The sequence below is a fragment of the Carcharodon carcharias genome, chromosome 12 (genome assembly GCF_017639515.1).
Source record: "Carcharodon carcharias isolate sCarCar2 chromosome 12, sCarCar2.pri, whole genome shotgun sequence".
Classification (NCBI taxonomy): Eukaryota; Metazoa; Chordata; class Chondrichthyes; order Lamniformes; family Lamnidae; genus Carcharodon; species Carcharodon carcharias.
The window spans coordinates 45192398-45217404 of record NC_054478.1 but is presented as its reverse complement, the minus strand read 5'-3'; the positions used below and the strand labels follow the sequence as shown (position 1 = coordinate 45217404).

At 46.4% G+C, this 25007-nt stretch overlaps 1 protein-coding gene across 2 annotated transcripts in view; it reads right to left on the bottom strand.

Annotated features, from left to right (window-relative positions):
* The window catches only part of LOC121285190 (von Willebrand factor D and EGF domain-containing protein-like), a 311018-nt gene that overhangs the window by 96329 nt on the left and 189682 nt on the right, over positions 1–25007 (bottom strand). For both annotated transcript variants that reach the window (XM_041201452.1, XM_041201453.1), the window contains exons 13-14: positions 19404–19540; positions 2967–3128 (exon numbers count right to left, since the gene is read on the bottom strand). In XM_041201452.1, coding sequence (XP_041057386.1) covers positions 2967–3128; positions 19404–19540 — 299 coding nt within the window. The remainder of the gene's footprint in view (positions 1–2966; positions 3129–19403; positions 19541–25007) is intronic.

Sequence of the window (25007 nt, the reverse complement as noted above, 5' to 3'; positions counted from 1 at the left end):
ATAGAAAAACCTGGAAGCAGCTGCTGCTGTTGGATGCACCACAGAATTTAGCACAGAATTTAACCCCAGTGGGGAAGTAGTTTTTTCCTATTACTTTGCTCAGTCTTTTCCCCATTTGTTTCCCAGCTGTTGCTTATTCTTCAAGTTTCTTGTGGGTTCATTTTGATACAACATCTAGAACTAAGAGCCATGACCATTACAGCTTAAACTGACTCTGAGCAGTTTATAAGGGCTGCAGTAAATGTAAGGAATTAAGGCAAAATGTATCAGGCAGAAGGTTATAAATCTCTGAAGAGAGAGATGGGCTTCATGGAGGTTTTTGAACAGACAGGCAAATCTGCAGCACCATATTCTTGGTTGCAGTTGAAATAGAGAAGGCTTCTAAATATGACGTTTGGACCTCCCATTAGATTAGTTAGTCTCATATTAAAATATTGAAGATTTTGAGCCTTACAGATCAGAAAAGTCTCCTCATCCTTAACCTGCTTTGAATGATTTAACCTCATCTATTAGTGACATGATGTTAATATACTCATATTCATTAGTTCTGCTATAGGAATGGAACAAAACTGTTACTATCAGTGGCAGCCTGTGTGGCTGAATGTAGATAAGGCTAAAGAAAAACAGAATTTGCTCAATGAAAGTAGGACCACAGCCCACCAAGTGTGCCATTAACTATCCTGGTAGTTGTAGGATAGAATAATGCAGTTGTTGACTAATCATAACTATCAACCTCTATCACCTAGTCTACAACAGGTCCAGACATGACACAAGGAAAACCTGAGTGGTGGAGAGCCTTGGGAACCACATGTCTAAAGTCCTCTGTCCCTCCCCAGGATGCTACATTTACCACTGTCACAACAGAGGATTAAAGCCCCGAATTACTTATGGATATATTGAATTTTTTAAGTAAGACATGTGTTTTTTAAAAAAACCTACAAACAAAAACTGGCTGACAACATAAAGTAACCACTTTCTGTGAAATTCCTATGTAGATTATACTTGACCAGCTAGTCCAGAGAGCTAATATGGAATGTCGCACCTAAAAGATGTCAAGGCCTACTTCAGACAGAGACAATTGAAAGGAAGGAATGCAATGGAAAAGACTGAACTTTAATCTCCTGTGGTTGTGGAAACAATGGAGACGGATTACCATATCTCAGCAGAAACCATCTCCTGTTGAGTTATATCTCAGAATGTGGAAATGGTCTGAGTTGAAAGGAAGCAGATTCTGTGAGAAATACAAGTTTTTTCCCTTCCAGAAATATACAAGGAAATGTGTTAAAAAGCAAACTGCAAACCTGATCTGTGTGTGTGTTAGTGTGTGCTGTGTAGGTCATAGCAGAAGAACATCAACTAGACATCCTTGAAGCTTGCAGGTAAAAGTCGATTCCTCTCTCTGGCTGGAGGCAAGTCAGCAAAGGCACAGTCAAAAAGGAAACAGAGCAGCTCCTTCAGCCAACCTGCAGTACCAAATGTCTCCAAACCAATTGCTCAATTGCCAAAGTCAGCTCTACCGGAATCACCCAACTTAATGGCTGCAACGCTGTGCCTTCTATTGCTCATGGACAAGTTAAATACTAATTTTTATATCTTAACTTTTAATTTTAGACTCAACTTCTCATTTATGATCTGTGTGTATGTGCGCTGTATTTTTATTATTTTTTCTCAGGTTTTTAGTAACAAATAAACTTACTCTTTCTTTGACTCAAGAAAGCCTGCTTAAATTGGCTCCTTCTAAAACATAAATACATTAGGCCTGGAAAAAGATATCCACGAGGGAAGGGGTCCCTTTTAAATTAAACCTTATTGCGACCAACAATGAATGAAGAAGGGAAGCCGGCTCATTCGTCCTTACCCGGGAGCATAACAAAATTGGGGTTCTGTTCGGGAAGTTAACCGTTTGGGTTGTCTCGTCTGGGATCATAACAAATTGGAGGACTTCACCTGGGGATCGGCCGCAGCACCACATTTCATGTCATAAATTGCTAAATTTCTTTCTGTCAATTGATGAAGCAGGAGACCAGGGCAGGATTTTTAGGTCGCCGTGTGGACTGCCGCCCGTGATCAGTCTCTGACTGCGATTTCACGCTAGCGGGCCAATTAACGGCCAGCCGGCATGAAGCGTGCGCTGAAATACTCAGCGCCTTTATGCTGCCAGAGGAGATGGGCAGCTAGGATATAATGTGCCCGGGGTTGATGATGCACTTCAACCCCTGTGGTGCCCACTGGTCATGGGAGGCCTCAAGTGGACACCATGCGCACCCTCTCCAAGGACACAGACAGAAGAGGGGCAGCAAGTGCCTCTTTATATGCTCACAATAATTATCCAATTAGTGCCTCTCACCTGTACACACTTAACCTTAATTTATACAAAAGTGACTCATTTGCCGTGTCAAAAAATCTGAAAGAAATCTATAACTATTGTTTGAATAATTAAATCAACATGAATTGCTTCTTCTACTCCTTCCCCAGCACGAAGGGTGAAGGCTGGAGGGTTGTTTTTTTTTGTTGTACTGTTATTATTACGACAGGGACAAAGCCCAGAGCACCAAGGCAGGCCTTTTAAACAGCACACCTCCGCACCTGGCAGTCCCTGTGGCTGCTTCCAGGGGCGGCGCATCCCCCCACACATTGCCCACACCCCCCTCTCCCCCACCCCGAAAATAAAAATCCTGTGGGCTGGGGCAGTTTCTTCCCAGTCGGGTTTGCAGAGTTTGTGTCCCAGACTTGGGAGCGAAAATGTGGCCATGTTCTGTGGCTGAATGAGTTGCCAGCCGAGCCCTGCACGTTCAGCAGAGGGTGAGTGAGGGAGAAGATTGAACAATGAGAAAAATTGGAAGTTTGTGATGAAATCCCCTTGTTAAATGCAAATAGTTCAATTATTTCAATGAATTCATTTTATCAAATTATATTTTAATTTTTAGTTTGAGGGTGTTTTGCTCCTGAGAGTTTAAAAGTCTTACCTTGATTTGCCATCTGGCAAAAGGTTTATCTGAGAACATGAAGTCCACAGTCTCAGTTGCCATATTTGTCAGCACAGGAATTTGGCAATCAACCGCCTTGGTACTAAGGAACATGGCCTTTGTTATCTGTCTAACTCCTGGAATCCATTCATTATTCACATGCTGCTCTCGACATTAACAGAAGAAACAAAAAGAATGTTCACATTGTGATCTGTGTGAGCTCCTTAACTACTACAAAAGCTGTCAACAGTTTTAAATTTTAATTCTCAATATTAACAATTTCTCACAATCCAAAGCAGTCAACAAAAGCAGCATTAATCAGGTGGTAAAAGCAAAATACCACAGATGCTGGAAATAAAAACAGGAAAAGCAGGTCTGACAGCATCTGTGGAGAGAGGGACAAGAGTTAACGTTTCCAGTCCGCATGACTCTTCTTCAGGCCTGCTGAGTTTTTACAGCATTTTCTGTTTTTCTTAACCAGGTGGTGATGATCTCAAATTGCAGTCAGTGGACTTAGAACCCTGTTAATGCCAATGCATCAATCAGCGCTATTTTTCACAGCATCCCACTGCTGAAAGGCCAAAACCTCAGCCTGCTTCAGCTTTTAATATGCAAATTGGGGTCCTCTGATATTGCATAGGATGTCTATTTTCATTTAGGACAGAACTGGTTGGAGCAGACACCGCATACTGTCCAACCAGTTTTATGGGGGCACAACTGAAACTTTAAATAATTTTTGTGAGGTTGAGTGACCAGGAGCACTGGTCCAAATCCAACAAGCTGTATACAGATGTCTCGTTGGGTCAGGGAGTTTAGCAGGTCTGTTTAAATGAGGTTTGGGCCTCAAAATTTCTCTAGCCTTTATGCTGCCAGAACAGATGGGCAGTTAGGATATAATGGGCACATGAAAGTTATGATCTAAATATTTTAAACACAGTTATATTTTCACCCTCATGGCTCGTATCCTTTTTAAAATTAAGAGCTTTCCTCATTTATTCATCTCTAGGGTTTGCTTGTTACAATGTTTTATTTATGCACCATCCCAACATTTTTCTCTATGCATTAGTTATAACTAATTGATAAATGCATCCACAGACAAGTAAATGTTAAATGGGGAAATCAGCAGGGTACTTCTTCAACATTGTTGATTTGATTTAGCAAGGAGAGAAGCAGAGAGCTTGTATTTATAGCACCTTGTATGTCCTTGGGGCATCCTACAGCTAATGAAGTATTTTTGAAATGTAGTAACTGGTATAGTGCAAGTAACGGCAAAGGTTGGGGGGGCGGTGGGGGGAGGGGGGGATTTGTGCACAGCAGGATCCCACAAATAACCACAGAATTATGACCAAATAATCTGTTTTAAATTTTGGTTGAGTGGTAAATGTTGGCCAGGACACTTCAAATGATATCATGGAGCCTTTTACAACCACCCAACGGGACAAATGGGCTTCCGTGTACTGTTCCAAATACAAGTTAGCTATAATTCAAAGTTACAATAAAGCCCAAATTCTATGACTGTTCTGAGGAACATTGCCGCTTCTCATTGCCGCCATTGGGACTTATTGAAAATCACGGCAGTGCTCACCCGATGTGAACTGACAGCGGGCGGGATTCCTTCATAAGGCATTTGAAACTGCAACAAGTTACCATGTGGGGTGTTATTAAGGATTCTATTTTATACTTCATTGTACAGTAAAGATGGCCCAAATATGCGATGCAAATGAGGTTCTAATGTAACAGCAAAGAGAAATAATCTTGTTCAAATACTCACTGACCAGGGCAAATGATTTACTACAACGTAACTTCCCATGATAGATCCCATGGCCTGAATTTTCGGCTTGGCAGGCGGGGACAGGGCTCACTTGCTGAGGTGTAAAATGACACGCGGTGATGTCGGGTGGGCATCCTGATGTCGCCACGCATCATTTAGATTTTCAGTTCGGCGGCCGCGCACTGGAGTCGGCTGCGCACCCATCAAACTGTCAAAGGCCTATGAAGGCCATTTAAAAATCAAAGTAATAAACTGAGCTGCCCATCCAACCTTAAGGTTGGCAGGCAGACGAAGAGCATTTTTCATGAAACCTCATCCGCTGTCACATGAGGGGACATGTCCTAAAATTTTTTCTTCTCTTTATTTAAATTTTTGAAACTTAAACTAATTTCCCTGAGGCACCTCTGTGCCTCAGGGAGATTTTTGCATTCTTTCCTGCCCATATGCGAAAAAGCGCAGGCCCCAACTCAGGGAACCCCCCCCTACCCAGCAACCCCCCACCCCCCAACATCGCACAGGGAGCGCTCAGCACTTCCAGGAGCATATCACGCTGGCCCATGTAAAATAGCAGTGTGGACCCGGTTGGGGGCGCCGATCGGGTTGGTGGCAGCCCTCGCCCGTCCCTACGCAACCCCCAGAAGGGGGGGAAATTCTCCCCCATGAATTTCTGCCAGGATACTCCAATTTTGCAGTAAAACTTCTGTGGCAGAATTTTCCCGTTGGCGTGCATGGGTGGGACCCGCACGTCCGCATGTAAAATGATGCGCAGTGACGTCAGGCGAGTGTCCCGACGTCACTGCGCGCTATTGTGATATTTCGTTGGGTGGGCACGACGATGTCCGACACACGCCCGCCATTAATTAATGGGCCACTTAAAGCCCTTGATTCACCAATCAACACCGATTTTTCGGCACCCGTGCAATCTTCGGGTCGGCACACCGGCGCAATGGGCAGTCGGGTCGGACATATTTGTATAAACCTCATCCACGGGCAGGATAAGAGGGCTCACTGGGGTCGCGAGTGTGCTTTCTCAAATATTGATTTTTGAATGTTAATGAAACTTGCCTGTGTGATATGCAATACTTCAAAACACATACCAGATGCTTTGTCTGGACTCGTAACCTTCAGTTCAGCACTTTGCAATGAGGAATCCTTTTTGGGCCTGCAGGTTTCAGGAAGCCTTCCCATAGCCTGGGAATGGGAGCTGAACTGTCCACTGGAGGCAGCTCCTCTGAGGAGGAAGGGAGGGCTAGAACGGGGAGGAAGCCAGGAGTGCAGATTCAGCCTCCAGGGGAGCCACCTTTGGGAGGACAGGTGCAGGCACAAGGGGTGCGGAGACAAGTGGTAGACCAAGGCAGACGGGACCATAGAAGATGCTACTATCCTGCTGCCAGGGTATACAGGCGGCGAAGCAGCTACCTCAAAATGTCTGAGGTGCAGCGCCAAAGGAGGCTCCGCCTCTCAAGGGAGACAGTCAACTATATCTGTCAGACGATTGAGCCTGAGATCTCCCCTAACTGTGTAGGTGCACACCCCATGCCAGTGGCTCTAAAGGTCACAGCTGCCCTCAACTTCTATGCCTCTGGCTCCTACCAGGGGTCAGGGATGTTCTTTGCGGTGTCTCCCAATCAGCTGTCCACACTTGTGTCAAGCAGTGTACAGACACTCTGTTCAGGTGTGCATTAACCTTCATCCATTACCATTGGGACCAGGCAAGTCAGACACAGTGAGCCAGAGGCTTTGCGATGATTGCTGGCTTCCCCTGTGTCCAGGGTGCAATAAACCGTACACGTGTGGCCATCAAGGTGCCAACAGGTGAGCCCGGTGCCTTCGTCAACAGGAAGGGCTTCCACTCCATGAATGTGCAGATAGTGTGTGATCACAGGATGCTGATTCTACAAGTCTGTGAGAGGTACCCAGGCAGCTCCCACAATGCTAACATCCTCGAACACTCCCAGGTGCTGGGACTCTTCAGTGCTCTGGCCCGGCTTGATGGATGGCTGCTGGGTGACAAGGGCTACCCCCTCAGAAGGTGACTCATGACCCCTCTCCACCATCCAAGAACAGAAGCTGAGCAGTGGTACAATAGGAGCCACACCTCCACAAGGGCTGTGGTGGAGAGAACTATCGGTCTTCTCAAGATGCACTTCTGATGCCTGGACTGCTCAGGGGGTGCACTCCAGTACCCCCCACATCGTGTCTCGGTGATAGTGATTGCATGCTGCGCTCTCCACAATCTTGCACTGGAAAGGAGGGACGCAGTGGACAATGAAGACATCGACGCAGTGGCTGCGGCTGCAGATGATGAGCCCAGCATTGAGTCCGAGGATGAGCACAGGGAAATGTTGAGGGGGTAGACGTTGACCCGGGCATATTCCAGGGAGGCAGTGACACCTGGGAGGCTTTAATCCAATGAACCTTCAGCTAGCACAACACAGATGGGCCACCAGGACAAACCTGGGCTGCAGGCTCCACACTTGACACCTAAGTGCCAAATCTTCCAGGTTAGGCACAGTAACTAAGGGCCTTGTTAATAAAGCGAATTTCCCACAAAGCACTCCTAACATTTCTGGAAACCATACACAGGCAGGAGAAAAGAGGCATCCTCAGCCATGGTCACATGTCTGAATTTAATATCACAGGCAAAGAAATTTAATGAAACAAAATGACAATGGTGTTCCAATTCAAAGCAAATCATAAGGACCTCATCTTGGGCCAACACAAAAGCACCAGTGAGAAACCCATGATGTGCCGAAGATGCCATATGTTTATGTTTCCGGGCACTGCCCCATTCCTCGGAGTGGCATCTGAGACAGCCTGCTGACTCTGTTGTCCTGTTCGCCTCGATGACCTTGGCAGTCGTCCTCTGGCTCGTGCAGCCTGTGCTGGCCCCGCCCGGGAGGGATCTGACAGTTCCATAGCTGGCATCTCTCCAGTTGTCGTAGCCTCACTGGATGTGATGGTCACTGGCAGAGGGGCAGAGGAACTGCTGCCCTCATCCAGGATGCCCTGAGAGCAGCCTGCAGAGATGACAGGCAGCTGCTGCGCCGACGTGAGATTGCTTTGGACCTCTTTGTTCACAGAGGATGGATAGGCACCGAGCTGGGAAACTTGGTGCCTACACCATCTCCCACACTGGCAGTGACCAGCTGAGGTCAATGCTGATGTGCGGGCTTGCTGGTCGGAGTGCATCTCCAGGAAGCCCTGATGTGCCTCGTGGAGGAACCTCTCCACAAGAGTCGCCACTGTCTCCATGGATGACACGTGGCGCTCATTGCTTTGGCGATCGTCCACATAGACTCATCCACCACGGAGACCAAGCCAAACATAGCCTCATGTATCTACCCTAGATGCTCCCGCACACCCGACCGCATTTCCTGCACCTGCTGCGTCGCGGATGACTCCAGGGGCACATCATCAGGCACCAATTGAGCATGTGCCTGGTCCCCTGCAGCCCTCCAACTGCTGGCACCATGGGCACCCTCTGTCTCTGCCAGCTCCTCCAGCAACTGTGAAGTGCCCTCACAACTGTGCCCCAAAACATTAGCCGATGTTCGAATTCCCACTGTGGTGCTAGTGTCTGCGCTGGTGCCTGCCTGGCAGAGATGGTGTGACGCTGGTGAGACTTCAGGGCCCTCAGGTGCGAGAGGGGGCCTCTGCTGCTCCTCCTCCCAGCCCTGCTCTGCTGATGCTGAAAAGAAGAACAAGGAGAGTGGATCAGTTAACGTGGAGACAATGACAAAGTGCATCCCTGTCCCCAGGATCATTATGCGCTCATCCTTCCATAAGTAATGGTCAAGCCATTTTGCGAAATTAAATCAATTAACATTCAGCACTGCTATGGCTGTTGGGAGAACAATGCTGACCTCACTGTTGGGCATAAATACCTGGCCGTGGCACCCCAGCCTCACCGACACCAGTAGACCTGGGTGCATGGTGCCTCTTCAAATCCAGGGCCTCCTGCTCAAACCGGCTGAGAATGGCTAACTATGCCTGGCTGCCGCCAGTCCTCACACGCTCTGCAGTGTCAGGAGCATTCTTCTCCTGAAAATGAGAGAAGAGCATGGATTTGTGCAAATTGCATATGGACTCTCTTCGCGGACAGCCCTCCCCAACCAGAGTGGGACATTGCAGGGCTCCAGTGTCTCCTCACCCCGCTGCTGCCGAACACTCCACAAAGGTGTCAGGCCAGTTCCCCACCCTCCCCCTTGGCCACATGCTGCCTATATCACATTAGGCACCACACGGTACATCCTTCCATAGCAAGGAGGCGCAAACACGCGGAGCGCAGAGGGCAGCAGATGGTTTGTTGCCACGCCACCTTGAAGCTCCCCTCCCAGCATGTCATCACCCTGACTTGGACATGTCCTGCAGCTCAAGCACTGCGCCTAGGTGCAGCTCCTCCAGGTTGCCCCCAAGCCAGTCATGTGAGACTCAGTGTAACACATGCTGCAGGGGTAAAACATATCTCTTCATCACCCTCTCAGGCTGACCTCAACATGCGCAACATCTGCTGGCCCACATGCTGTCAATGATTCAGTGCAGTCACTACACTCGGACTTGAGACTTGCCGGGGGTGGGGGGTGGGGGGGGGGGGGGGGGGGGGGGGGGGGGGGTGGCGGGCATCAAGGGGGTAAGCCGACCTGCTGGGTTAAATGACCGATGCCAACACGGTACTCACCCTGTCAGAGCACACAGGTCGTTGAAGCATTTGCGGTGCCGGATCCAGGTGTGCCACACCACATTGTGGGAGCTCATTACCTCTGCCACCTCCTCCCAGGCATGTTTTGTCATGTGGGGGGGGGCCTCCTCCTCCCATCCTGGGGAACCAGCACCTCCCGCTGTGCTGCAACCTCCTCGAGGAGGGCAGCAAGGCAGTCATTGGAAAAATGAGAGGCAAACTGGCCCCCCTGTCCTACCTCCAGCCTGGCCTGCCCCGCTGGCCTGCCCTCCAGACTTGCATTAACTTCAATGCCCCTCTGCACAGCCCTTCGCCCAGCCATTGCGAGCAGCCTTTCCGAGGCTGCCAAGACCTTCCTTTATGCAGGTCGTCATTGGACTCGGTGGCCTAAGCGCGCCCACCGCCGCCCGCCCACTCCAGCTCTGCACAGGAGTCGGGAAGTTCGCTAGACGGGCCTTAATTGGCCTGCCCGTGTGAAATGACGGCGTGGTCCCGATCGCGAACGGTGATCTGATCCGCACCTGCCTCCGTCCCCCCTGCCAACCAGAAAATTCAGCCCCCGGTTTCTGAGCAGATTACAGCAATAACAATCCACCGGCCACTGGTCCTATTTATGACAAGGCTTCAACTATAAATCTTGCACTCTTACTTAACAGAATACAGAGAATCAATCAATAAAGTTTAATAAAATAAATATATTGAAATACAGTTTGGATTTTTTTGCACATCAAGTTGTGCCATGTCAACAGTAAGAGCACTGCTCTTACTTGCTCATCCAAATGTAAATCAGTCTTTCCACACTGAACCAATCGAAAACCTGAACCCCAACTTCAGAGCCGTGCCCTCTACTAGATCAGCATGGGTTTGTCTGCTACACTCTCAGGGGCAGGATTTTCCCTGCAGGCTTCTGAACCCCTCAGTCAGGCTGTAATGTGGGTAAGAAGCCCACAGGGTGTGTGAATCAGTCATTGTGATTTTCCCCAGGGCTGTCAACTACTGGCCAGAGGCAAGTTTGTCGTCCAATTAAGGAGGACTGGGGGACTCTCGAAGCTGGAGAGCAAATCAGAGGCCTTCCAGCTTGAAAATAGCAGCATGGTTGCAATGGAAGGTAAGTAAGGGAGAGTGCACTTCAAGATGGAGGCACCCTCTCTCCAACCTTTTAAAATTTGAAATAAAAAAAATGGCATTTGCAACTTACCATTGTGAATTGGGAAGTTGGGTAGTGGTGGGGATTGGGGTGTAGTAGGGATGTCACTCTACAGGGTAGCCTGTGGTTACTGCAGCACCTGGGCAGACCTGAAGTGCTAGCCCTCTGGGCTGCCATGAAGCTGCCTTCAAGCAGTTAAACTGACCCCTGCACCTGTGGGGACCTGTAGGCCGACAGAAAAACCCCAGTTGACTTCCTTTAATTGCCTTCAATAGCTCCTTAGCGAGCTATGTCAGCTACCTTCATGTACGGGTGAGTAGCCCTGCGTCTCCTAACCCCACCCCTTTCTTGAGGCTCCTCCCATCCTTCCTCATCTTAATCTATCAGCAAATCTCTCTATTCTCTCCTCTCTTATATGTTTATCTAGCCTCTCCTTAAATAAATCTATATTAGTCACCTCAGCCACTTGCTATGGTAGCGAGTTCCATTCTCACCATTCTCTGGGTCAAGAAGTTTCTTCTGAATTCCTGATTTTATTTCTTGGTGACTATCTTATTTAGATGGCCTCCAGTCCTGCAGCTTTTCACAGGGTGAGTCTTTGCTTGGAATGGAGACTGATTTCCTGACCACTTAGAAGCAATGGGGGCCAGAATGGGGGTGGATCAGATGAAGAGTGGGATTCATTTAGACTCCCCATGGCAGTGGTCACTGAGGCTGCTGGCTGTCCTGAGGGAGTGATCTGCTGATTGTATCAAAGCCTTCCACTGCACCAGAAGGAAGCAAGGTATCGCAGGAGAGGCGGAGCTGGAACCTGGGGCTGGGTTGCGCCTCACTTCATTGATGTCATGCTGCACCTAATATTGGAGGCCATGAGGGAGAGGAGGGAGGTCCTCTTTCCAGAGGATGGCAGGAGGAGGGCACCTCGTCGTGCAGTCGGGGTACCTCTCAGTTCAGCGTCATCTCCCTCTGCCTTCAATTCCTCTTTTCTTACCTCCTGCTCCTCCCCCTGTGGTCTGTTCTCTTCCAGGGTCTCACCACTCCAAAGGGCCACACCTTTCGGGAGGGCCATGTTATGGAAAGTGTAGCAAACCAGCATAATGACCAAGAACCTTGCAGGAGGGTACTGGAGGGCAACCACCAATTTGTCCAGGCATCAGAATCAGATCTTCAGAAGCCCAATGGTCTCTCAATGCTTGTCCTGCTGAGCAGGTGGCATTGGTTGTATTGCATCTGTGCCTTTGTGTGGGGCTCCCATGGAGGTGTCAGAAGTAATCTCTTCAAGGAATATCCCTTGTTCCCTAGGTCCATCCACACAATTTGGGAGTTGCAGTGAAGATCTGAGGCAGCCTGGACTAGTGGAGGATGAAGCAGCCATGGCAGCTGCCAGGGAAATGAGTGTAATCATGGAGGAAGCTTTGATTATCACTGCAGACCAGTTGGAAGTTAAGGAAGTGGGAACTCTTCCTGGTGATGGATCTCTTCTCACTGGGTGCCATGATAGCCACACAAGTGCAATCGATGATGCCCTGCACTGGGGGAATCCAACAATGGAGGTGAGATCCAATGCCACCATCCCTGTGAGACCAGGTCTGTCATTAAATGAATGTGTGTCCAGCTCTGGAAAAGAGGGCATCAGTGACCAGTGAGATGCAGTGTGTTCAGCTGTTTTTGAGATGCCACTAAGGTTTGCAGCTGATCCTTTGAAGTTCAAGGCCATAGTGACTTTGACAGCTACTGGCAAAGTATGATGACCAGTGTCGAGACGTGCAAGGTCTTTGGCAATGAGGGCACAGGTATTTGTGATCATCTGCGTGGAAAGTCACAGTCTCCTATGGTACTTATTGTCAGTCATCTCCAGGTAGCTCCATCTTCAACCTGTTTGGCCATGTTAAAATACCAGAATTGGCTTGAGTGTCAATTTCCAGAAATGATCACCAATGTCAGGGTGTGTCAGGAACTCACCTTTCATCCCCTGTCAATCCAGTGTTGAGGATTTGGCCTCCATTGCCTTCTTGCCCTTCTTTCCTCTCCTGCGCCCGCCTGAAATTTGGGATTCTGTCCTTTGTGCAGAGGATGTTGTCTCTCATTGCGATAGGGCCCAAAATCTGACAGTTGTGCTCCCATTGCCAGTTGCAGCCTTCAGTAGCCGCTCAATTGTCCTTGCCAACCTTATCCCCTGTCCTTCTGCTGTTGGGTTGCTAGGAGAGGTAGTTCAAAGCCCAGATACTGACTGTTCACTCTCACTGCCACCTGGTGCAGCACAGGGCACCCTATTACATGTTGACCCCGTTATGGGGCTCGGATGATGCCCTGGGGCAGGCATGACTGGCTCCTCACTATTTTCCACTTGCTTTCAGCTTGTCAGTTTCTGAAGGTGCAGGCAAGTTGTCCAGCACTTTAAAAATTGGAATGGACTGCAGCAGTTCAAGAAGACAACTCACCACTACCTTCTTAAAGGCAATTAGGGATGGGCAATAAATGCTGGTCTAGTCAGCGAAGCCCACATCCCTTCAATGAATAAAAAAAATTGGATCTTCAGTGCCTGAAAAGCTCTAAGTGAGCTTCTCAGTACATTTAATTGGCCTTAGGAGGGATGAAAGGGGAATTCCTGATACACCCTGACATTGGTGATCATTTCTGGAAATTGACATGCATGCCAACTCTGATATTTTGACATGGCCAAACAGATTGATTATCAGCCTTCATAACCTTCCAATACGGTAAGACCAGGAGAGTTTCCTGGTCAGCCATATTGTATTAGACATCAGCAAATCAAGCATAATCATAGACCAAGCCAATGGAAGTCAACGGTTGCCAAGTCCCTCTTACGGCATGGTATCTGAAGGAGGAGGAGAAGTGCCTTTGCTATCTCCTCTAGATTCTGTTAAAATGCACAGATTCAATCCTTCTGCACCAAGGGCTTTGTCATCTGAGTTTGATCAGTGTATTTAATATTTCACCTCTCTTTAATTTAATTGTGATAATATCATTTTTAATCCCATCTTCCAATGTGTCATGCCCACCTGATCTATTTCCCTAGTAAATACAGGTGCAAAATAATTATTTAATATTTCTGCAATTTCTCTATTGCTGTATATGGTTTTATCCTGTCCACCCCTTGGTGAGCCTATTCCCAATCGACTTTTCCTTTTCTATTTATGTGCCCATAGAATAGTTTACTATTTCATTTTATGTTTCTTATAGTTAGCCTTCCTTTTTATTTGCTTGCTTCTTTCCTACTCTTTAGATTCTGTCTGTCATGCTCTCCTCTGCAGTCCATTTACATAGGACGTGGCTCTTTCCTCACCCCCAATTTTTCTTTATGTCTTTATTTATGAATGGTTTCTCACTAGTGTTTAATTTGTTCTTGCTTATGGCATGATATATTTTCCAGCACTCTGCTAATCACTGGTTTAATTGTTTTCCATTGCTGTTCGACATTATTGCTTACCTATAACCTGTTATCTCACGGCCCGGCAAAACCCTCACTCTATCAAGCCAACAGATCAATGAAGAACGTTCAATGAAGAGTGCAAGAGGGCAGGACTAGCACCAGGCATAGCTAGAAATGAGGTGTCAACCTGGTGAAGCTATAACACAGGACTGCTTGCATGCCAAACAGTAGAAGCAGCAAGAGACAGACAGAGCTAAGTGATTCCACAACCAACGGATCCAATCAAAGCTCTGCAGTCCTGTGACATCCAGTAATTAAATGACTAACAGAAGGAAGAGGCTCAACCAATATCTTCATCCTCAATGATGAGGGATCCCAGCCCATCAGTGCAAAAGACAGGACTGAAATATTTGCAACCAACTTCAGCCACAAGTGTGGGTGAATGATCCAACTTGGCCTGCGTCTAAGGTCCACTGACATCACAGGTGCCAGTATTCAGCTAATTCAATTCACTCCACGTGATATCAAGAAATGGCTGAAGGCCCTGGATACTACATAGGTTATGGGCCCTGACAACATTCCGGCAATAATACTTAAAACTTGTGCTCCAGAACTAGTTGCGCCCCTAGCCAAGCTGTTCCAGCACAGCTACAACACTGGCATATATCAGCACTGTGAAAATCCATCCAGGATATGTTCTGCCCACAAAAAGCAGGACAAATCGAATCCAGATAATTATCAACACATCTGTCTCCTCTTGATCATCAGCAAACTGATGAAAAGTGTTGTCCACAGTACTATCAAGAGGCACTTACTCAGCAATAACCTGCTGACTGATGCTCAGTCTGGATTCCATTGGGACCACTTGGCTCCTGAACTCATTACAGACATGGTCCAAACATGGATGAAGGAGCTGAATTCCAAAGGTGAAGTGAGAGTGACTGCCCTTGACATCAAGGCAGATTTGACTGAGTGTGGCATCAAGGAGCGCTAGCAAAACTGAAGCCAATGGGAATCAAGGGAAAAGCTCTCCACTGGATGGAGTCATTCCTAGCACAAAATAAGATGGCTGTGGTTGTTGGAAGCCAATCACCTCAGTCCCAAGACATCGCTGCAGGAATTCCTCAGGGTAGTGTCCTAGGCCCAAACATCTTCAGCTGCTTCATTAATGACCGCCCCTCCATCATAAGGTCAGAATTGGGAACGTTTGCTGATGTTTGCACCATTCCCAATTTCTCAGAAACTGAAGCAGTACATGTCCATATGAAGCAAGACATGGACAATACTCAGGCTTGGGCTGACAAGTGGCAAGTAAGATTCACATCACACAATTTACACCTTCAACAAGAAAGAATCTAACCATCTCCCCTTGAATTTCAATAGCATCACCATTGCTGAATTTCCCACTATCAATATCCTGGGGGGTTACCATTTACCAGAAACTGAACTGCACTAGCCATACAAATAATTTGGCTACAAGGCCATGTCAGAAGCAAGGGAATTCTGTGGAGAGTAACTGACCTCCTGACTCCCCAAAGCCTTTCCACCATCTACAAGACACAAATCAATAGTGTGATCGAATATCCTCCACTTGCCTGAATGAGTACCGCTACAACAACACTCAAAAGGCTCAACACCATCCAGGACATCCCATGCTTGATTGGCACCCCATCCATCATCTTGAACATTCACTCCCTTCACCACCAATGCACAGTGGCAGCAGCTTGTGCTATATATAAAATGCACCTCATCAAATTGATACCACCTTCCAAGCCTGCAACCTCTACCATCTAGGAGGACAAGGGCAACAAATGCAAGGGAACAGCCCCACCTGCAAGTTCACCTCCAAGTCACACATCACCCTGACTTGGAACTATATTGTCGTTCCTTCACTGTCGCTGAGTCAAAATCCTGGAATTCCCTTCCTAGCAGCACTGTCGGTGCACCTACACCACATGGATTGCAGTGATTCAAGAAAATGGCTCACCACTGACTTCTCAAGGACAATTAGGGATATGCAACAACTGCGGGCCTTGCCAGCGACATCCACATCCTCTGAAAGGATGTGGAAATAGGTGGGAAAGTAAGTTGCAATGAAGAAATAAGAAATTTACAAATAGATATGGACAGATTAGGTGAATGGGCCAAAATTTGGCAGATGGAGTTTAACGTGGATAAGTGTGAGGTTACCCATTTTGGTCGGAAGAATAAAAAGGTGACTTGTTATTTAAATGGAGAGAAACTTCAGAATGCTTCAGTGCAGAGGGATCTGGGTGTTCTCATGCATGAATTGCTGAAAGCTAGAATGCAGGTACAGCAGGTAATAAGGAAAGCAGTGGAGTTTTGGCATTTATTGCTAAATGAATAAAGTATAAAAATAGGGAAGTGTTGTTACAACTGTACAAGGCTTTGGTGAGATTGCACCTGGAGAACTGTGCATAGTTTTGGTCCCCTTACTTGAGGAAGGATACAATTGCATTGGAAGCGGTTCAGAGGAGGTTCACTAGATTGATTCCAGAGATGTGGGACTTGTCTTATGAGGAGAGGTTGAGCAGTTTAGGCCTATACTCGCTAGGGTTTAGAAGTATGAGAGGAGATCTAATTGAGGTATGAAAGATGCTAAAGTGGGTAGACAAAGTAGACGTGGATTAGATGTTTCCCCTCGTGGGGCATTCTGGAATGAGAGGTCATAGTTTTAGGCTAAGGGGTGGTAGATTTAAATCAGAGATGAGGAGGAATTACTTTTCTCAAAGGGTCGTGAATCTGTGGAATTCACTACCTCAGAGTGCAGTGGATGCCGGGACGCTGAATAAATTTAAGGAGGAGATAGACAGATTTTTAATTAGTAATGGGTTGAAAGGTTATGGGGAGAGGCTGGGAAATTGGAGTTGAGGCCTAAATGAAATCAGCCATGATTGTATTGAATAGCGGGTCAGGCTTGAGGGGCTGAATTGTCTACTCCTCCTCCTAGTCCTTATGTTATGTTCTTATGAAAGAATAGAAAAACTGTTGTCTATTTAATTTCCCCTAGCCCTGTTGTCTTCCCCTTAAAATCAGTTTTTCTCCAATCTATTACCTTGGTCTTTGTCATGCTTATATCCTTCTCAATTATTAGAATATTATTTTATGGCCACTATTTCCTAGGTGTTCCCCTACTTCTATTTCTCTTATTTGCTCTAGTTCATTCCCCATTCGTAGGTCCAGTAACGAATCATGTCTTATTGGGCTTCTAACACACAGGTCTAGAAAGGAGTGCTGGGGTGCTGTACGGACTGCATTTGCTTATCCCCTTAACCTATCTCTTCCATCCAATTAACTTCAGGGTAGTTGAAATCCCTCATGTCTATTACCAAGCTCTCCTGATCAGTAAAGATTTGTTTTCAATCTGTATATGGTGACTTAGTTGATCTTAGCTGGTACCAGATATTTTTACATTACTGACATGGCAGGTTGGACATCTACATAACCTACAGCAAGGTTGTGGGGTTTTACTACAACAAGTCATTCATAAAAATGTTAATTTGATTAGCCAGTTCTTGCACAATTTACATTCTTCAATGAGGTCAGCATCATGAGATAACCATCCTTACTCCTAAGACTACAAGATAATAACAGATGGTTAGGATGTAGCTGAGAATAGATGTGGCCTTCATTGGTTTTTGGTTCACACTGCATGTGCACAAGCTATGCAGCAAAACCTACTCAGCAACTTGTATGCCCTTGAAAAAGATCCCTGTCATCTATTGTCCCATAAATCTTTGCAGAAAGAAAGGCAATAGATTTTTTCTTCAATATAAATCAGATTTTTGCCTGTAGATGCTACATAATCAATGTAATTTTTAAAAAGTGTTCATCACCCCTTAATTGTTCACAAATTCTACAGTTTTTGAGTAATACTGTAGTTTCTGTTACTGCCCAATCATGTTTACAGTTTTATTCACTCTAAGGATAAGAGATTTTAAAGGGACACAAAGGGCAGGATATTTTTGGATGGTTCCCTGAAGAGTCAGCGGGGAATGGATCCACGCTGAGCATGGTAGCTGGTGGAGATGGTGGCGTGGTGTCATTATACTAGTAATCTAGAGGCCTTGGTTAATGCTCTGGGGACATGGGTTCAAATCTCACCATGGCAGCTGGTAGATTCTAAATTCAATTAATAAAAATTTGGAATTAAAAGCTAGTCACAGTAACGGTGACCATGAAATTATCATTGATTGCTGTAAAAACCTGGCAGGTTCACTAATGTCCTTCATTGAAGGAAATTTACCTTCCTTACCTAATCTGTCCTACATGTGATTCCAGATCCACAGCAATATGGTTGACTCTTAACTGCCCTCTGAATTGGCCTAGCAAGCCACCTGGTTCAAGGGCAATTAGAGATGATTTTGTTAACAGTCCTCAGCCACCAAACCCATACAGAGTTCATTCACCCTTGGCGTTGGAGGGCATAGAACATATCCACGGCGGCAACAGTCTTGTGTTTAGCATGTTCCGTGTAGGTAACCGAGTCCTGGATGATATTTTCCAAAAAGACCTTGAGAACTCTGTGAGTTTCCTCGTAAATGAAGCCAGAGATGCATTTAATGTCTCCACATTAAGCAAGGTGGCGAAAGGCGGGTTTAGTGATTCCCTGGATATTATCTCAAAGGGCTTTCCAGTGCCATTTAGCACCGCCTTTACTGAGACCTTTACCACCTCTGCCTCTACCAGACATCACACCTGCAAAGTCTTGTAATCTCAAGGGCAATTAGAGATGGGCAACAAATGTTGGCTTTTTCAGTGATGCCTGCATTCCATGAAAGAATAAATTTTTAAAAAGCCCTTCAGCTATTTAACGCTCTATGGAGTGTTAATTGGCTGACAACTGGACTACTGCCCCTAACCCGGGCACAAGTTCCACTCCAGAGAGCTGGTGGACAATTTGATAGGCCAGCAGCTCTGTAATCCTAGCAAAGCCAGTGGCAGTAGTGGCCAGGTCTAGGACCACAAACATTCTCTAGATTCTAAGACCCAGAGTCCACGACTAGGTAAGTTCAGGGGTTCTCTCAGTGGGGAGGTGGTGTGAGGCCCAGGGGGTTGGGGAGACAGGGTGGGGGTCTTGATGGAGAGGCTGGGGATGCATGGAGCACCCGATGTGGAAAGCGGACCCTTGAGAGAGGCATCCCCACTTCCTGCCCTTGGCCCGTGCAGGATGACTTACTGGGCATTCCCCCTGTCCCTGAACTCATCCTGACAGCCTCAAAATCAAGGGTGGACTAGAAGAGGCCCTTAAGTGGCCCTGGAACTCGCCTGCCCCACTGTAAAATTGCATACAGGGTGGGGGCATGCGGGAAGTCAGTGGGAAGGTCACCCTGGGAATTTTACGCCCCCCTGACCTGCAAACCCACGGGTGGAGTACCCTAAAATTATCCCCATGCTTCCAAATCACTGTATATATCCCTTACCTTTACAGTGGTAACTTCACATTGGAGATCAGGAGAGTCTCTGAAGCCTAGGCCAAATACTCTGATACTGTTGCACTCGTAGATTCGAATATCACAAAGCCCTCCATTCTCCAGATCAGTAATCTCAGGAGGCTGATCTTAAAAAGAGAAAAATAAATAATCACAATCAATCGAAATGGCAGGGAACATTAACTCGATATATTGAAAAAGAAACATTCTGACAGCATATAAATTTTGCTCATCAGTGCTTTGATTAATTTAAAGTAAACACAGACAGTTCCGTCCTTCAAAACATGATAACAAGTGCAAAACCTATTTTTAATAATCTCCGTTTTAAACTGTGTGTACCTTAACTTCTCGAACTGATCACAGTTCTGAACAAGAAGTACACGTGTGCCACACAATGGAGAAAAAAGCTGGTGATTATAGTGATGGGTAGTCCAAGAGAATCTGATCCAATGCAAACATTGTAAAGGTCTAATCACAAAGTCCAGATCACAAAACCCTAGCATGACATCTTGCCCTGGACATAATGAATGACAGGTGTACTTGTTCTATGGCCAAAAAAGCCGTCAATCATGGCAGTTCGGTGCTGGAACAAAGCTTGTTTGTAGACAAAGAAAAGCTTGTATCAAATTAACTGGGCAGAAAATTTCCTGTTAATCATCAGCAGATCATTAGTCAATAAAACTGTAGTCTTGTCATCCATTGGGCGGAACTTTCCTGCCTGTCGTCGTGGGAGCGAGGGTGTAAAATGCAGCAAGCCATTCAGAAGTCTATTAACTTCGGCAGGACCGTAAAATCCCACCAGTGTTAAAATTCTGCCCATTTTCTGTATGAATGACCTTGTGCGTCAAATCAATGGAACATACTGATGGGGGTAATATTCCAACTCCTGATACAATACTACACTCAAAAATAAATAAATCATAAAATGTCAAACTACGTGTAAAACAGATAACAATGAGTAATTTCAAGTTGTAACTCTAATACACAGCTTCAAGTGATCATGATAATCTATTCAAATGACTATGGGCAGGATTTAATAGGTGGCGGGGAACTTGCCACTGCTCCGGATTGGTGCTCCACAGCCATTTACCACTATGAGGAGTGTTAATTGGCTGCAGATGGGCCTTCCCTCCTTATCAAGTCAGCCTCTGGTGGCCAATGCTGGGGTTGCATCCAGTCCCAGAAAACAAAGAGCTGGATAAAAGGTAAGTCTAGAGAGCTCTCGTTGTTCCCATTGGGGCCAGGACAGGTGGCAGAGCGAGGGGATTGGGGATGTACAGGCCAGGATGGTAGGTGAAATGGGGGAGAGGTGGGGAAGACCTTGGTGGAGGGGATCTCAATCAGAAAAGATGGACCGTGAAGGAGGCACACCCCACCTTCCTTTCCCACCTGAGGCCAGAGCAGGCTATCTGACACCCACATTCAACTGCCACCACCACCCCTATCTTTCACTGACCTCCCTACCAGTCAGAAAATTGTGGTCGTGCAGCAAGTGGCCACTAAATGGCTGGTTAATGGTCTCAACTGGGGCGAGGGTGGGTGGGTAGTCCTAGGCCTCACCCACCATCAGTAAATTTGCAACGAAGATGGTGGAAGCAGCTAGAATGTCACCCATAGAATTTTGCCACCACCTCCCCCCCCCCCCCCCCCCCCCCCCACACACACCAAGCAACTTCAAACCCACCTTGGGGGGGGGGGGTGGTTTGCGGTGGTGGCTGTAAAATTCTGTCCTATGTCCTTGTGGTATATAAATACCTGTGAACTCTTTTATGTATCTCTAATTCTGTCCTAATGAAGGGGTCGTTTTTGACTCAAAACGTTAACTCTGTTTCTCTTGAGTGCTGCATAACCATCTGAATATTTCCAGCATTTTCTGCTTTCACTCCTTTTAAGTAGCTACTGTTTTCTAAACACTGCGACTCCCAACCATCCAGTACTTCATAATGCATTCACTGCTGGACACAATATATAGACAGAGTCCTTGTTTCTCACCCAAGGAGCAAAGACCAAATGGAATGGACGGAACATTCCAAGACCTTGTGTAATGGCCAGGGCCTCAGGTGCAAATTCTTGAGAATAACACCTGTGATTTTCCAATGAAGCCTCCACTGCATGCGGAGTCCCTACCAAAGGTACAAGGCCTCAGAAAATTCCACCCACCTCTAGTAGATGTTCATCTATAACTCGATATTAGGGAAGGGTGCTGGGAATAAATGGCAAAACGTTATTACAGCAGAAGATCATTTGTTGTTCTTCTGCTGTGCTCTCGTTGCCAGCAGTGTCATACCGCATCTTGGGGTGATTGAACTTATACTGGCATCAAAAGTAGAAAGAGTATTCTCCTCTAATGTCTTTCCCTAACTTAATGAGCACAAATGAAAACACAAATTTGAAAAAAAGAGTTTGGTAGTAGAGAGATAACATGTCTCACTATTTCTGAAATAAAGGGGCTTCAGAATTAGTAGGGAGAATCTTAGATCCATTAGAGTCAGATAAGATGAGCTGAAGTGCCCAAAATATGATAATGGCAGCAAATTGCATGGTGCATTTACTGTTGACAATCGCCTAATTGTACAAAAGTACTGAACTGACATAGCATAACTTCTTCACGAGGTGGCAAGACTGACTGATGAGGGGAGATTTTCATCGACACCTTTTGGAATGAAACCACTGTCCCTGTCTGCACTTTTAGACCCTTAACTTTCGCAAGTCTGCATTTTCTTGAGCCTTTTGTATCTTAAATTACCCTAAAAAGTGTACCCTAACTCCGTTTGTCTCCAAAATTATCTTCACTGGTCTTATTCTCTAGGTAAATGTTCTGTAACTTTTTCATTTACTTTGGTACAGTATACATCTGCTTTACTTACCACGGGGTAGAAATTAATCTTGGGTAGTCTCAGAAAATGCACAGCGTGTAGTGACCGCCTGTTATACACCTAGCCAATATACAGCTCCATTGACTTCCATAGAACTGAATGTGGGGCAGCAATTATAACAGGTGGTCACTGTTGTTTGAACTGCTGCCAAGACTAATTCCTAGCCCCACAACTTTTAGTCTACATCTTTCGCATACCATGGCTAAAATGACCTGTAACTGAACGTTAACTTATACAAACATAAGCTCATTAAAAAAAACACAAGGTGGTTAGCGGGAGTGGGGAAAATTCCCAGCTCAGCCCACCTGCATCAGAAGAAAGTGCTCACAAGGATGGAATTTTCAGTGTCGCGGTGGGGGGTAACAAGGAGGGGTGGTGGTGGGAGTGGGCTGCAGTCCTATCACCTGGCCCTGGAAAAAGTTCAGAGGCAGCCACAGGGGCTGCCAGGTGCCGAGGCGGGATGCTTAAAAGGTCCGCCTCGGTGCTGTGGGACTCTGTTCCAATTATAGTACGAATAGGAAAGCCCTCCAGCCCTCACACCACCACCACCCCGCCACACACTCTGCATGCCCCATCCATGCCCTTCTTGCACCCCACCACCCCCTATGGCCCATACATGTTCATGAGGTTCACAGAAAATAATGTTTAGTTGTTCCAAATGTATTTAATAGGTCAAATCACCAAGAGAAGAACAATGTAAAAATGTAAATACAATTTACAAAATGGTACACAATAAAATGTGACAGTATGTTGTTCAAATATTGTAAAATGTCAAAATACAAGCACACATTCAAAGAGGCCACTTTTCAAAATTTAGGTTTTTTGGTACAAAACGTGTTAGTTTAGGATTTAAAAATGTCTGCTTTGAGCTTCTGCTAAATGAGTGACCAATTTTGCAAATTTAACACAGTCGTAGAGCAGTTCTGGACATATAACACATCAAACACAATTCTTCAAAATGTTAATAATGCCGGTCATTGTGACTAATATATTGTTCAGTGTGACTGTTGACAGCTGTTTGGAAACATTACACAGTAACTGGTCTGTTTGCTGCTTATCACCGTGAATGTTTGCAGCTTTTAATGAACATTGTAGAACAGGCTAAAATTCGCTCAAATGTCCTTCCTCATGTATAATTATGTTGTGTGATTTTGTAAATTTACTTTAATGTTTTTTCTCTCTCTAATAGGGTGGTTAAAGTCACTGGGGAAGGCTTAATGTTACAACAGATTCCTTGATAGGCATATTATCCAAATCACATAGCATGAAGAAAATGCTGTCTTATTAAGGGCACTGATGAAAGGCAGAATTATTTAGCACTTGTGTACTTCAGCTCATACCTATCTGTCATTAACATATAACAAATAAAGAGAAAAACTTCCCATGAAACATCAATCAGCCCTTTTTGAGATAAGGCAGGCAAATCAGAGGAAGTCCCAAATTACTTGAAAGGAGACAAACAATTCGATTGGGAAATTCTCTCAGAAAGAGACCGTTGTGTAAGTATAAACATTTAGAATTTTATTGAATTTTAATTTAAAATGCATTTCATTTGTGGGATGAAGTTCTTTGGAAAACTGAAAGGCAAAAGTCCAGATTATTTGCAATCATGGGCAGAATTTTGCCCTTGTCGGGCGGGCTTGACAGGGGCAGGCAGGGGTTAAGCCAACCGCCCCTCACGTGAAACGTGGCTCGTCACTGTCCAGAAAAGGGCCAAGCGAGAGCAGGGCCTGTTGGCCGCCGGGTCCAATGGTGGACCGGCGGCCTGCTTAAAAGTGGCTCAGGCAGTCCCAGAAAGGCTGCCAGGGAAGGACGTCTGTCTACCACTGCAAGGATAGAATCCAGAGTATCAGCAAATGCCAGGCGGGAGGGCAGATCGGCAGGGGGTGGGGTTGGTGCACAAGGTCCCTCGTTTTTCTGACCAGTGCCTCTCTGCCCTCCTGGAGAAGGTGGCTGCCTGAAGGGACAACCTTGTCCCCAGAGATGGGAAGAGGAGGCCACCACATCTCAGCAAGAGGGCATTGGAGGAGGTGCAAGCCTGGGTGAGCAGCCACGACACGGTGCGGTGAGCTTGGGTGCACTGCCAGAAGTGCTTCAATGACCTGTTGCATTCAGGCAGGCTGAGTACCATGTTGGCAGGTGTACTGAGCTGTCCAAGTGGGTGAACCCAGGCTGCTTTGACTGAGTGCCTTGTGCCTTGAGGGCCACAATTTGGATGTGTTCTGCAAGGTGCTCCTCAGTTGGGGTTGGCCAGGCTGCAATGGCACTGCAGGTGCCAGCCTGGGTGATACTTCTCTTTCCTTTCAGAAGATATCCCATAACAATATCGAGAGGTCGCGGAATGGCGGAGGACCCCCACACCTCCTCATCCTCTCTTGCTATGAGCAGGAGGCCTTGGAGCTCGAGAGGCGCCATGCAAATTGGTTTAGCAGCCGCGGTGAGGCTGGGCTGTCAGACAAAGGTAAGAGTGCTGTGCAAACTGAGGTGAGAATTTCAGCTTGTGCAACCATACCACTGCAGCCTCTTCAGTGGTGTGAGCCTCAAACCATTGGAGTCCCATTGATCACTGAAAATGAGGACACCATGATGCAGATCCCCATTGTCTCACCATGGTGCCTGGCATACAACCTGACAGTGTGAAGACTTTAACTAATGACATGTCCTTCTTATCCCTTTTAGGTTCAACAGTGGGCGTTTGCACTGAGGACCTTGAAGGGCC